Source organism: Magnolia sinica, chromosome 18 (genome assembly GCF_029962835.1).
Source record: "Magnolia sinica isolate HGM2019 chromosome 18, MsV1, whole genome shotgun sequence".
Classification (NCBI taxonomy): Eukaryota; Viridiplantae; Streptophyta; class Magnoliopsida; order Magnoliales; family Magnoliaceae; genus Magnolia; species Magnolia sinica.
Genome location: NC_080590.1, coordinates 29,159,480 through 29,175,292, shown reverse-complemented (window position 1 = coordinate 29,175,292; position 15,813 = coordinate 29,159,480). Strand labels below are relative to the sequence as shown.

The 15,813-nt window shown below is 43.4% G+C and overlaps 1 protein-coding gene across 1 annotated transcript; it reads left to right on the top strand.

The window, feature by feature from the left end:
- The first annotated feature begins 563 nt into the window (after positions 1-563).
- LOC131232327 (uncharacterized) lies at positions 564-971 on the top strand. Its single transcript, XM_058228563.1, has one exon. The coding sequence runs from the start codon at positions 564-566 to the stop codon at positions 969-971; it is 408 nt and encodes a 135-aa protein (XP_058084546.1).
- Positions 972-15,813: the final 14,842 nt, after the last annotated feature.

The window sequence follows — 15,813 nt, the reverse complement described above, 5'->3', positions numbered from 1 at the left end:
TTCCGCAAGGGTTTTCCATGTTAAATCTTTGTGTTCTCTTGTGATTGCTTATTGCTCTTAGATTGCTATCCTAGATCTAGATCAGTATGATTCCGCAGCACAAATCCCCAATAGCGGAGTCTCTAAGTTCCACTCGGTCTTAGCTCTAGGGAAATCTGCCCCAAATTAGCCACTTCACTTCAACCCTTTCTTCATCTCAGCCATCCGATAGGATGCAGGGGACTGATCTGCAATAGAATCCAGTTCAGTGTTACAACTAGACTCAGGTATCTCTTACCCCCCCCCCCCCCCCCCCTCCAACCTCCTAGGCCCTTTCCTTTAATGTAGAAAATCTGGATCACTTATTCTGTTGTGGTGCGATAGCTACCAAAGTGTGGTCCTACTTTACTGCTTTATTCCTTGTTCCTCTGATTCCCAATCAATCCATTTCTGACCGAATGATTTAATGGAGTGGCTTAGCAAGTAAATCATCTAGGTGGAAGTTTCTATAAGGCTCGGTTCCTCCTCTCATCATTTGAGAAATCTGGTTAGCTAGAAACGCCAAAAGATTTGACAACCAGCAAATGTCAGCTAACCAGATAATAGGCAAGACTTCTAGATGGCTGAGAGATATAGGCAGCTATCTCCCTTCTTCTTTAAGAACTTGTTCTCAAGAAGAGTTTATAATGCAGTCTCTGGGCATCGAAGATTATTCTCCAACTGAAGCAGTCCAAATCCAATTAATTAAATGGAGTAAACCTGACGCAAGATGGCTAAAGGTAAACATAGATGGTTCTATTGGGGGAAATCTGGGCACAGGAGGAGGAGGAGGGGGAATATGCAGAGACCATAGGGGCGAGCTCATTGTTGGTTTCCACAATAGCTATGGTAGGGTCACAAACACCTATGTAGAAGCTCAAGCAATGGCAGACAGATTGCAAATCTGTAAAAATATGGGCCTGTCAAACATTATTGTAGAGTCTGATTCTTGAGTTATTGTTGAAGCCATTTCCTCTCCTCAATCGTCTCGATGTTGGAAATCATGGTATTAATTGGGAGCTATTATCAGTCTAAAAGATCCTCTCAAGCTTCTCTTCTCTCACATCTATCATGAAGGCAATTCAGTAGCAGATGAGCTGGCTAATATGGCAAGTAGTGGTCACCCTAACAAGTTATTCTTATCTAGAACTAATCTTCCCTCTAAAGTTAGGGGTTCTCTTCTTCTGGACAAGGCAGGTTTGGGTACGATAAGGAAGTTAACACCCAAAAAGGGAGTGGGTTGATGTTCGTTGGGGAGGAGGGACTCTTGACTCTCCCTCTCTCTCTGGTCAGATCTTTTGCTATTTTTAGATTCTCTAGTAGTAGTTGGTGTCGCTTGTTTTGCAGTAGTAGCAGGCAGTTTAACATTTTCTTGGTAGGCTAAGTCAGGTTTGACTCCCTGAGTCTGATCTCTTCTTCATTCAGTAGTTGTTGAAGTCTAATCTCTATGCCACTTCTCAGGAGTATTATGTTGGTTGGGCTAGTATGGGGGATTTTTTAGAAGGCCCAAATCAGTGGGGACTTGTTTATGGCTGAGTGTTGGTATCAATTGATCTTCAGCTTCATCCGAATTTGCTTTCTGTAGATTGTATTGTCTCATCAGGGTATAGCAGGGGATTTTTCCCTTGTCTGCAGTGGGGGCTAGTTTTAGTTAGCCAGGGAGGGCCTAGCTCTCCCTTTTCACCCCTTTGCTCTTCTGCATCTTGCTAGGATATATTAAGTAAGGTGGGTTTTGTTTTGCTTTTGTGGAGCTCGCCCGTAAGCTCTGTTTAGTATCTATAGTTTTGTGGATGTTATAGTCCAATGTGGTGTTCTTCTTGCAAGCCCAGGAGCCAGGCTGGTTCATGTATGCATTCTGATTAGCTGGATTTATGGCACGCGATCAGGTTTTTGATGTGTTTCTACTGCTGCTTCTCTCTCAGCTTGGTGTGTTTCTGCTACTGCATCCTGCTCAGTTTTTGATGTAATCGCGTATGCAGTCTGGTTAGTCTTTTTCTTGTTTTAGGATATGATAGGCGTGGTCCAAAGTTTTTTTGTTGGGGCCCGTCCGAAGTTTTTTAAGGATATGATTTAGGGGGGGGGGGGGGAGTGATTATGATCACTTTAAAATTCTTTGCCTGATTATCTAATTTACTAATTAAAACTAATAAGGTAAATTAACACTAAGGCTTCCAATCCAAAGTGGGTCCAATCACATAGACTACAAATGATATATCAATCAAGCAACTAGTAATAAGAGTAGTGAGCTCGTGTGTGATTGTAAGTTAAGTACCTAGCATACAATCTAATTCAAGCATTCGTATAGTTTAACTAATCAAGTACATAAGCAACAATAGAATTGTGATAAAATGACAATCATAAACACAAGCATGTATGGTGATTTGATTTCCTTATTCTACTTTTGACGGACGCACTCTCCTCAAGTGTACCGGTATTCACTATCTTAGAAATTTTCAATAGGTTCACCCCTAAACTTTATAGCTATATGCAAAGACCTAATACATGTAAACTCCTGTGTCGGAGGAACACGTTTCCACCTGTGTTGTGGCTCCCCTAGAGATTGAGTTAGTTTTTTTTTTTGGCTAACCAACGACCACTAGCGATCCTAATCCAATGACCTACATCTTGCTCCCACTAGAGTCTCTCACGGAGATACGTACACACTCATGTCTGGTTATTGTGATCCTAATCCAAGGCTTTACGTATACTCCCGTCGAAGGCTCCTCATATAGACTAACACGTACACACCCATGTCTGGTGAGTTCGGTTATACATAAGAGCTTGGGTCTTACACAAGAACTTATTCGAGCTTGGGTCATAAAGTCTATACTCAATTTTATACAAGGATGGTGTGAATGGATTCTAACAAGTGACATTACTTGTTACATTGAGCCCATTTGTAGCGTCTTTCTTGAGATGCTTGATTGATGCTCTCCCATGCTCCAATCAATTTTTCATTGTGCTCCCCCGATCGTTGACGTCAATGCTTCAACTCTTACAATTGATCGCCTTGCATGTGATGTTCCAATGAAGAGACCATGGCAATGAAGGATAATAGAATGTCCTACAAGTAATTGATAATTGATTTCATACGAGATTCACTTATATGGGGTATTCTAGACGGTTTAAACAAGGATTATGCTTATAAGCTTGGGTCTTATATTTAGAACATGGATAAGATTAAATTCATCTTCAACGGGAGCTTGGAATGCTCATTTAAGTTATAAATCACAAGTAAGATGACTTAAATATCTTTTGTTTAAATGTTTGGGATGAGAGATATGAGTGGGGAATCACATAGGCTTCTATTGCACCAAAAACCCATCCTCTTGTCCAATGACTGAATGCCATTTATAAAGACGAACAGAAAAATGACATCATTGATTAATCAACCGAGGGTCATTGATCGATCGAAATATATTGAAATAGGTCAAAAAACTTGTTGGACAGTTTTGGCCAAGATCGATTGATTAAGGTCGAGCTTTGATTGCTTGAGACCGATCGAGCTTATCTATAAGTCTACTAGTTTGGGTAGTTCGGTTTTTAGCACCTCAGGGCCTCTGTAGTAATCATGTTCAAATGAGCTCCTGAAGATAAATAATGATCAAATGAAGGTTCATCTATAAAGGTTATGATCATCTAGAGGTTATGTTGTTTTAGGTCTAAGGTTTGGGTCACCATGACGTGTAAATGATTGACCTGTTCTACAGTCCTTGATGCTTCTTGTCCTCTTGTGTCTTCAGTCTTCAGCTCCCAATGTCTCAACTAACTCACTGACACAGACGCACATGATTGACAAATAGGTGCACAAATCATTGCACTAACAATAAACCTGTTATGAATCAAATTAACGATAATTATCAGAATCTGGTACCTGAACTGATGATTAAAGGAATGAAAATGGATAAGGTATTTTTGGTAGGAGTGTTAATTGAAAAGCTACCTATTTCCTGGAAAGAATAAAACATTAAAAAAAATGACATTTCTTTAGAAAACATAATCATACACTGAAGGATAGATGAAGCTAATAAAAACAGATACCAAATTGAGAATGCAAATGGGTTAATATTTAAATCTAACCTAGTGAAAACAAGTCAAATACAAAAGAGCAAAAAGAACTAAAATTGTTACAACTGTGAAAAACATGGACATCACTCTAAGGAGTGTAAGCTAAAAAATAAAACGAATGGCCAATTTAAGAAAAAAAGACCCTATAACTACTGTAAGAAGCGTTGACATAATGAAAATAAATGTAGGCTTAAGAAAAAGAATACAAAATCTCAAGTTAATCTTAGTGAAGTTGAAGAAAATTCGGACATGGTCATCACTATAGTGTTCGAAGTTTTTCTGGTTAACAACATGGAATAAGTTTTAGACACCAGAGTAACTCGACTTGTATGTAAGCATCACAACATGTTTATCTCCTATCAGGCGATAAGAGATGACAAACAAGTGTTCATGTGAAATGCTCGATTCTTCTTAGTTGTTGGAACAAAAAATGTTCTTTTAAAGCTCACATCGGGAAAGACATTGATGCTAAAGATATTGTGGCTAACTATCTCCCAACACCCTCGGAAAAAAGCACCTGACAATCCATCCTGGCCAGGAGCCCCATCTTTGGGTAAAGCTTGGACAACTTGGAACACTTCTTCAATGGACGACTTAGCTAGGAGAGTGCTAGTTTGATCGGACATGACGCATGTAGGGATGACCTATAAGCATTCCTTGATATGCCGAATAGGCTCAGCTTAGAGGAGCCGAGAGAAGAAATCAACCGCACCTTACTTGAGAGAGGACTGGTCAGATATTGACACCCTTGGATCCAACTTGATTTCATTAACAACGGATCTCCTTGCTCACTCAGTGGCCAAACTGTGGAAATATTTAGTATTTCAATCACTCTCAAGGATCCACTCATTTATGGACTTCTGCTCCCAAAAGATCTCCTCAAAAAACTCCATGTGGGACAGTTTATTCCTGGCCTCTTTAAGGTTTTCAAGGAGAGTCAAATTCAAGGATCCCTCCACTGCATTCTCAGCCTTGACGAAATCTGCCTTTGCTTCCTTAAAATTGTGAAAAATATTCGTAAAGACATTCCTGTTCTAGGTCTCCAAAGCCAGTTTAACACTCTTTAACTTTTTGAGCAAAACAAGCATTGGCTCCCCTGCAATGCCTGAGACCCATGCATTTCTGACCAGCTACTGAAAAGATTCATGGAGAAGCCACATACACTGGAATCTGAATAATTTTAGGAAGGATGGAGGTTCAAATAAGAAGGACATAAGGAGTGGGGCGTGATTTGAGTTAACTGTATGCAGGTGCTTTACTTGGAAGGAGGGAATCACACGAAACCATGAGCAATTATAACACACTCTATCTAGCCTATCCCAAACTGGAGCATGCCTTGCCTGATTATTACAACAAGTAAAGTTGATCCCTGTAAAGCCAACATCAATCAACTCTACACTGTTGAGCACTGCAGTAAATTCAAAGGAGCTAAGGAGATCAAAGGAGTTGTCCCCTCTTCTCTCAGATGCATTCAAAATTGCATTAAAATCGCCACAAATCGCCCACGGGGCCATGCTACTGAAGCCATATTTTCTAGCTGCGCCCACTGCTGCCTTCTCAAAACTATAGAGAACTAGCAAAGGGAGCAAGAAAACAGGTTCTATAACATGCAAGGGCTTTCGCAATCCCTTTACGTGAATTGGGCCATTACTTGCTCGCTTGCCCCCCTCAAAGAGGATTCAATAAAGGGATCGATTCATCCAATTCCTTACTTTTTGGTATAGATTTTGTTACATTAGAAGAGATAAAAAAGAATTACATTCTATTCCCCCTTATTTTTTTATTTGTTTATACTGTACCTCCTCTTGCTTAAAAAAAAAAAGAATGTTAATACTTCATACATATTCGAAGTTAGTTGGCTTGGCTGAAAAACCCAAAAGTCTAGTCTAGAGGAGTTGAAGGATGTGAATAGACATGATTCATTTACGATACAATACAAAGAAAATCCGATCCCTTTTCATTTCTGAATTTCATATTTTCTTTTTTAATTCTATTTCTTCGCTTTCTACTTCTTTACTCCCACCTACATGACTTTTCGGAGCATTTCACATAAAACAAGAAAGCAAGACCTTATTCGCTCTCCCCTAGAGGCCCATTGAAATAGAGGTAATCTGATTCGATGATTCCACCATGCTAACAGACAGATAGGAGCCGAAGACACCCGGACTTCCCACCCACTTCTCATCGGCCCTAAGCATTGGTTCAAGGATGGAAACAATTGTCAAGTTGTGATGCCTAATAAGCCTCTTCAAAGACCTAATGGTTGGTGCATTCCCCACTCTGCAAGCATTCTAAATTAGAATACCATCCATCAGTAGAATGATCATGCAACTCAACTCATCTCTTCAGTTTTTAGAGTCTCCCATTCCATCCTTTTGTCCATGTCTATCTTCTTAGTAGTGCAAACTAATGATAGACACTTTTCTAGTATTGAGATCAAATACAAACGCTGCAAGGATCGGAGCTTAGTTAAAATTTCAAAACAGTACGTGAAAACTCTATTGTACCATTTGAGAGAAGTAAATTATCTTCGAAAAATGACATTGTAGCTCGCTTTGAGCCAAAATTCTTCAGGTAGATTATGTTGAAAATTGATGTCTTAAATCTAGGTGCTCGACTGGTCGAGTGGGCTGCTCGATCGGTCGAGGGAGTTGCTCGACTTGTTAAGGCCTGCTCGACTCAAAGTCCAGTGAGCACATGTTTTGGTTGTCCATGATGCTCGACTAGTCGAGGGTTAGGCTCGATCGGTTGAGGGTGCCTTTCGACTAGTCGAGGGTTACGCAACCGGTGCGCGAACTGCGTAAATTTGAGGCGGTTTCCGGACTTTTTCAAAGGAGGTGCGTAAGTGAAATTTCCTAAACTATAAATAGGGGTCCCTAGGGCTATTCTAAGGGATTCTAAGACTTTCTAAAGGTTTTCCAAGGGTTTCTAAAAGAGTTTTAAGGTTTCTAAAGGGTGTAGCAAGGGTGAGATTCGAGGTTGTTCAAATCGGATAAGTCCTCTCTCTTTGTAATTTCTATTTTCATAGTGGAGATCTGTCGCTTTGTGCCATGGTTTTTTCCCGCAAGGGTTTTCCACGTTAAATCTTTGTTTCTCTTTTGATTGGTTAGTGCCATTGGATTGCTATCCTAGATCTAGATCTGTGTGATTCCGCAGCACAAATCCCAACAAGTGGTATCAAAGCAATCGTTGGGGCACAGATATGAATTTGGGGGATTAGTAATAATGGCAAGCACCAAGTATGATATTGTGAAGTAATCAGGAAAAAATAATTTTGAGTTATAGAAGACCAAGATGATGAGTTCCTTAATCAAGCAAGGCAAAGATGGTGCTCTTGAGGAGTGAAAGTTTACTATGACTGATGATGAATGGAATACTCTTGATAAGAAGGCTTTATCATCGATCCGTTTATGTCTCACGGATAAGGTTCTCTACAATGTCATGAGGGAGAAAACTGCGGCTAAGTTATGGGTGAAGTTAGAGGATGTCTATGCGAAAAAATCCTCTGAAAATCGCATACACTTGAAGCGGCAATGGTATAACTTTAAGATGGTAGAGGGTGGAGATCTAGAAGATCATATTAGCAACTTTAATAAATTAGTTTACAAATTGTTGGATATGGAGGAAGTGATGAAAGATGAGGAACAACCATATATGTTGCTGAATTCTCTTCCGGCGTCTTATGAGTCATTCAAGGACACAATGTGCTCCACGAATAAAACCTTGAGTGTTAACACCGGTATTTCAGCCCTTCAAGGGAAGACTATGAGAAAGCTTAACGTCGACATGAGGATATCTTCTGATGCACTGCTTGCAAGGGGTAGGAATTCTAAGCAAGGTACATGTTCTTCAGGTTCTAAATCTAAATCCAAGGGTAAGGGCAAGGGAAAGGTAAAGTACTGGAACTGTGGGAAGGAAGGACATGTGAAGAAAGATTGTGAAAATCCTAAATCTAAGAGAGAAGATTTTGAGGCTTCGAACAGGGGGGCTAATGCTGCCACGTCAGATGGATCGAGTGAATGTGATGGTAATATTTTTTCTGTGTCTATGATCAGGTGACCATACGATGATCGTAAGGACGAGTGGATGCTAGACACAGGAGCATCTTTTCATATGACTCCTCATCGGAGTTGGTTCACCAGCTGTAGGGAGTGCGATGGTGGATAGGTTTTTATGGGCAATGACATTGCCTGTAATGTTATGGCTGTTAGTACGGTGTGCATCAAGATATTTGATGGGGTGTGTCACGCCCTAAACTCGGAAACCGGGCTCACAAAATTTTTGATGGTCGAATCTGGTGTCGACAGCCTCCATAGTACCCCATTCTCGGCTCCCAGTGCCCATTCACCAGGTTCCGATCCTAAGATGCTATGTGGAGGATTTTCAACATCAGTTTGATTTGGAATAAGCATAACCAAAGGCATAACCCACAAACAACAACCAAAACTCCATCACATTTTCACTATGATCAAAAACTTATAAGTACAATGCGCGTAAAGGGAAATACAATGATGATAGACAAAAGCTCCAAAATGATTTGCTAAGTGCTCCTGCCTCAGCGCTGCTGCGATCAAATGTCACCTGCATGCAACGGTCGTACATAAGCTTATGAAAAGCTTAGAGGATGGTGAAAGTGTGTGTGCAAGGTAGTAATACAATTATGCAGTATCAGAGTAATGCGAAATATGCTAATGAATCCATTAATACTATTAGTCGTACCAAGGCTATGCGATGTAAGGCATGAATAATGTTGGCCATGCCAAGGCCATGCGATGCAAGATGCAACTCAAGCATACAAATCCTTATCTGCGTCTACATATCAATACAGTTCAACTCTGGAATATCACCGGAGTCTAATACACTCTAACCAGATTGCCGCCCCATCGCGTATAATAAGATGAGTGGAAAAGACCTCACTATCCACATACCAATATCGGACTCGGCTCGTTGATAGCAGACCCATTCCTCGAGCTGGTCAAACTCAGCCTAGCTTTGCCTTCTCCTCTCGGGCGGGTAAGACCGCATCCCCTTCTAACTGACCACGATATAGTGGAAAGCACGGCCTCATGATATTCGGCACTCGGTGCTCATGTATCTACTCGGTCTAGACGTTGGAGCAACCTCCTAGTACCATAAGGGTTTAGGGACTTTCATCCAGGGATATCTATAGCACCCCATGTAGAATAAGATTTTCAGTATCCAATCCTGCCAACCATGATATGCCCGTGGAGGCTATGGCCCTGATGTCGCTAGGGCGTACAGTACACATGTCACACAATGCAAGATGCATGAATCATGTAATCTAGTCATACAGTAAACATGCGCGTACCGCGTGCTCATGTGGACAACTTCCCTTACCAGGGAGTCCATTACAATCTACCTAATGACTTGTGCTATGATCAATCACTCATCTCATCACAAGCATGCAGATGATGCATATGAACATGTATCATGATGCTATGTTATCACATACCCATAATCGGAATTGAAATTCGGAATCGAACAATCATATACAGTGAATGGGACCCATTTATTTGGGTTAATTCATGAAGAGAATGGGCCTAACAAGGCCTAAGGGAAGGTCACAAATGAGGACATCTAACCATCATTGCCCATCAATGTGGACATCTAACCAACATTGCTCCTAAGGAGTGACCTACATAAGGAATTCATACATAATGTAATGGCCACACATACATCACATTGGGCCTCGCTCATAAGCCTCACATACCTCACATCGGGCCGATTGAATGGGCCGATCAAATGGGCCGATTCGAATGGGTCGATTTCAAATGGGTTGACAAAATGGGCGGATTCAATGCATCACCATGGGCCTCACATGTGGGCCTCATATACGACAAATGGACCACGTAGCTGGGCCTTGATTACATTAAATGGGCCACGCGAGATGGGCCTAACCATACAAATAGGTGGGCCCCGCCCATGGGCTAAAATACATCATGATGGCCTCATGGATGGGCCCCAACAATGGTCCTCAAGTGGGCTTGGACCACACCAAACTTATTTTAATAGTTGTAGGTGTAACATGTGTATCACTATACACTATCAACCCATGGGGCACATGGCCCATTATTGATGACCAACACTGCCCAAACATTGTCCCTATACATCAGCACCATCCAAATTTTTTATCCAGGTGCGGGTCCCACTATTAGGATGGTTGGGATGATCATACACATCACAGGGGACTCCTGGAACTTGCTGACGTCAGTCCAGCAGTGGGTCCCACCATTAGGACGATTTGGAGGCATATATACATCACATGGGACCCATAGAGTGTGCTGACGTGAATGGATAGTAGGTCCCACCAGCTGGATGTACACAACAGCTACATGGCTGCTGTATGTTGCAGCTACAACTGCTTTAAAGAGAACAGAGGTGGGGCCCACATAGGACCCGCCCTCATATATATATAATATAATATATATATAAAATATAGTAGCTGCCAGTGTAACTTTGCATTAAAGGGGACAGAGGTGGGTCCCACATAGGGCCACTCTCATGCATGTATATATCTATCACATATATAAAATATTATATTATATTATATTATATAACATATCATATTATATATTAAAAAATATAACATAATATATTAACATTATATTAATAAAGTGCAACGTCCGGGCCCTGGACGGCCTAGACATACACATACATTAAGGTAGCCCACACGTGGGGTGGGTCCCACCATCCAGGGATGGTGGACGGTTTGGATTAAACACATACACTGTAGTGTGGCCCACCAAACTGGATGGACGACACCATCAGCACACACCTCCCTGCTAGCCCATGTATAGGCAATCAATGCCAAGACCTCAGCGTGGAAAGGAGGTATCTTTCACTCAGCCTACCACTGGGGCTATGGGTCTGGGTCCCATGTAGAAATGAGGTATCTTTTACTCAGCCTACCACTGGAGCTATGGATCTGGGTGTGGATAACCTTGTCAAGGAGGGCCCCACACGGACGTGGGTCCCACCGTCCAGGGGTGGTGAACGGTTTGGATACAACACATACACTATGGTGTGGCCATCTGGACGGATGGAGGGCGTGGATGGGTCCCATGGACCCCACGGTCAGCCCACACTTCACTGTTAGCGACACCTACTGTCAGTCCACACTTCATTGTTAGTGCACCCCACGTCAATCCACACTTCACTTGTCAGTGCACGTCCAACGTCCCTGGACGCTGGACAGTGTGCATACAACATAAGCATCATGGTGGGTCCCACTTGGACGTGGCCCACCAGATTTGGATCAATCTGATATTTGTGTTTCTCCTACATCCAGGCCCACCCAAAGATGGTCGGCAAGGTGAGCCCTACGGATGGGACAGCATGGATCATACATCATAGTGGGGTCCACAATACATGAGAAAGAGAGAGAGAGAGAGAGAGAGAGAGAGAGAGAGAGAGGATGGAGGGGCCCCACCACTATGGGCCCCTCTTTAATACAAAACCTACATCAAGGTGGGTCCCACCATAAGTGGGCCCTTACATCACAAAAGAATAAAGAAATAGAGATCCAAGATCACCCACCGTCTTCTTCTTGCTCCCTTGGCTTCCTTTGATCCTTAGCTTCGATCCTAAGGGAGGAGATGGAGTTTGGATGGTTGAGATGGGAGATGAGAGGGTAGGAAGTGGGCCACACACAAAGCTTTCTTGGAGGCTAGAAATGCTTGGACGTGTGATATTTTTCTTGCTTGGAAATGAGTTTGAAAAAATGAGAGAGAGAGGGTTATAAAGAGAGAGAGAGAGAGAGATGGGTGATGGATGTGGTGAGTGATAGATGTGTAAGAAACTTTTGACTTTAGGGGTAGATGGTGTAAGAAAAGTATGGGGTGTGTTAGAACTTTTTAACTTTTGGGGTTGCTTGGGGATGGGTGTGAGGTGATGTGTACTTGACATGTACTTGACCCTTGATGGGATTAATTGATTGATGGATGTGACATTTGGTAGAGATTCTCTTGGATTTTACAACGCATGGTGTTTCCTCGAACTGAACACGGGCCCACATCTCTTGGCCAAGATATCGCCTTGGCATGCGAGACGCATCATTGGAACCGTAGCGACGGCGCGGTCGCTATAGTACAAGTCTCGGGTTGAGTCGACTCTAGTTGACAGGATTCAGCTTAGGATCGCGTGTAAACTTTAGATAAAGGTCGAAGGTTACTGAAATTTGACCGGGAAGATCGTGGAAGCCTACGGAATGGTATGGACTAAGACACGAGTCTTATAGCTCTCACTTCCAAATAAAAATTTTGTCCTTGAAATTCACACAATCATCGCAACTAGATATAACTCATGAGGAATAAGAAACACAATCATTATCATATAAAATCAGAGACAACATACAAAATACAACACATAATCAATCATCAAAGAGATGAGGATAACACTCTCAAATCTCGGCCTCGCGCTCCCAAGAAGCCTCCTCAACAGAATGGTGACTCCACTGAACCTTCACCAATGGAATGACCTTAGTCTGGAGAACCTACTACTCGATCAAGGATACGATTGGCTGCTCAATATAGGAAGCGTCCTCACGAACCTCTAACGGCTGCCAATCAATAATAGGAACGATATCTGACCCACACTTCCTCAACATAGAGACATGAAAAACATTGTGAATGCCAAACAACTTAGATGACAAGGCAAGCTGATAGGCCACGGCGCCAATGTACCCAGTGATCTCAAAAGGTCCTATGAAACTCGGGGCAAGCTTGCCCTTCACTCTAAATCGAACTACGCCCTCCATGGACGAGATCTTGAGATACACATGGTCTCTTACATCAAACTCTAAGGGACGACACTAGCGATCAGCAAAACTCTTCTGCCGACTCTGAGCTGTGCACATCCTTTGTCTGATGATATCGATAGCCTCTGGTGTCTGCTGCATAAGCTCGGGACCTACGAGACGGCGCTCTCCAACCTCGGTCCAATAACTCGGTGATCTGCTTGGCTTGCCATATAATACCTCAAAAGGAGCTATGTCGATGGTTGCCTGGTAGCTGTTGTTGTATGCGAACTCAGCCAATCGCAGATACTCATTCCAGTTACCCCCGAAATCAATCGCGCAGGCTCGAAGCATATCCTCAAGGATCTGGTTGACCCTCTCGGTCTGTGGATGGTATGCGGTGCTGAGCTGCAAATCAGTTCCCATTACTCTCTAGAAGCTCCCCCAAAACTAAGATGTGAACCTCAGGTCTCGGTCAGAAACGATCGAGACTGGAATGCCGTGCAGTTCACAATCTCCTCAATGAATAACCTCGCAAGCCGGTCCAAAGGACAAGTCGCACGAATTGTAAAAAAATATGCCGACTTCGTCAGACGATCAACGACAATCCAGATGGCATCATGACCGCGCTGAGTCCTTGGCAAGCCAATAATGAAATCTGTCGACACATGCTCCTATTTTCACATCGGGACGCTCAACGACTGCAATAGACCAGGGGGTCTCTGATGATCGGTCTTGACACGCTGACATGTGTCACACTCGGCCACAAAATGGGCGATCTGCCACTTCATTCCGATCCAAAAATACTGTCGCCTCATATCGCGATACATCTTCGTCGAGTCAGGGTGAATAGAAAATCACGATCGATGTGCCTCGGTCATAAGATCTTTGCGCAACTCAGGAATATTCGGGACACATAATCGGCCTCTAAAGTGAAGTCCATCATCAGAACTAACCTGCCAATTTGTCTGACTCTTAGATGCTGCTTCTGCTAGGTAATTCTGTAACTATTCGTCCGCCTGCTGAGTCTCGATCACCCTTACGACAAGAGAGGGTTGAATCGACATGCTCGATAATTACACAATAGAAGATTGCAAGCCAAACTCAAAGTTGCACTCTGCTATATCCTCAAGCATCCGCCACTCCTGAATCATCATATGCGCCACCAAGCCTTGTGGCTGACGGCTGAGGGCATCTACCACCATATTCACCTTGCCTAGGTGGTACTGGAGGTCGAAATCATAGTCCTTTAGGAACTTCATCCAGTGCTTCTGCCTTATGTTCAACTCGGATTGCGAGAAGAGGTACTTCAAGATCTTGTAGTCAGAGAAGAGCTCGAACCTAACCCCATAGAGATAGTGCCTCCACCTTCAGTGTGAAGACAACTGCAGGTAGCTCCAAATCATGTGTGGGGTAGTTCAGCTCATGGACCTTGAGCTGATGAGACGCGAAGGCCACTGGTCTCCCGTGCTGCATTAGGACATCACCCAAACCAATATGCGAGGCATCGGTAAATATAATAAATTCGTCACTCCCAGAGGGAAGAGTAAGGACAAGAGTGGACGTGAGGCAGTCCTTCAACTCCATAAATGCTCGCTCCAGGCGTCGCTCCAAATAAACTCTGCACCCTTCCGAGTCAACCTGGTCAGCAGGACTGCAATACGAGAGAAGCCATCAATGAAACATCGGTAGTAGCCCGCTAAACCAAAGAAACTGTTGATCTTGAATGCGTTCGTGAGCTGGCCCCATTGACGCACTGCCTCAACCTTCGAAGGGTCCACCGCGACACCCTCCCTCGTCACCACGTGACCAAGGAGCTTCACTTCATCCTGCCAAAACTCGCACTTCTCCAGCTTCGCATACAGTTGGTGTATGCGGAGAGTCTACAAGGTAACCTCCAGATGCTGCTTGTGCTCCTCACGGGTCCTCGAATATATTAGAATGTCGTCGATGAACACCACAACAAACTGGTTGAGATACGGACAAAAGATCTCGTTCATTAACTGCATGAATACTGTGGGTGCATTGGTCAATCCGAAGGGCATGACCTAGAACTCAAAATCACCATAGCACGTCCTAAAGGCTGTCTTCAGGATGTCCTCCTCTCGGACCCGAATTTGATGATAACTGGAATGCAGGTCAATCTTCGAAAAGAACTGTGCACCCTGCAGCTGATCAAACAAATCATCAATCCTCAGAGTGGGTACTCGTTCTTGATCGTGACTTTGTTGAGCTCATGGTAATCTACGTAGAGCCTCAATGGGTCATCCTTCTTCTTCACGAAGAGTACCGGTGCTCCCCACGGTGAACTGCTCAGATGAATAAAGCCTAAGTCGTGTAACTCGTCCAACTGCTTCTGCAGTTCCCGTAACTCCAATGGTGCCATACGATATGGGGCCTTCGAAATAGGTGCGGTACCGGGCACGAGATCAATCTGAAACTCGGCGTGTCTGTGAGGCGGTAATCCTGGAATCTCTTGGAACATATCGGGAAATTCACAAACAACAGACAACTGGTTGATGCTCGCCACTATGGGCTCCTCTATGGCACACGACATCATACAAGACAACGACTCTCCTCTGGGCTCAGCAATGAACTAGAACTGCGGCAAGCAGGGTATACAAAACGTAACTGTCCTCGCGGAGCAATCCAATATGATGTGGTACTTGGAAAGCCAATTCATGTCCAGGATAATGTCGAACTCGGACATCGGCAATGCAAATAGATCGGCAGGCAAAAAGATATCCCCAACTAGAACGGGGCAAGACGAGTAAAATCGGCCCAACACTGCAGTCTTCTCCAAGGGAGTCGATACTGACAGGCCCTCACGAGCATACTCCAACAGAAAACCAGTCGATCGGTAGAAACTCTCGGCCACAAAATAATGCGATGCACCAGAATCAAACAACATACGTGCAATGCATGTAGAGACTAAAAGTATACCCTCAACGACTCCTCCAGATGATTGTGGG

What these genes read in the sequence shown, in the direction of transcription:
- LOC131232327 (XM_058228563.1), top strand. Translation starts at nt 564, where the DNA reads ATGTCAGCTAACCAGATAATAGGCAAGACTTCTAGATGGCTGAGAGAT.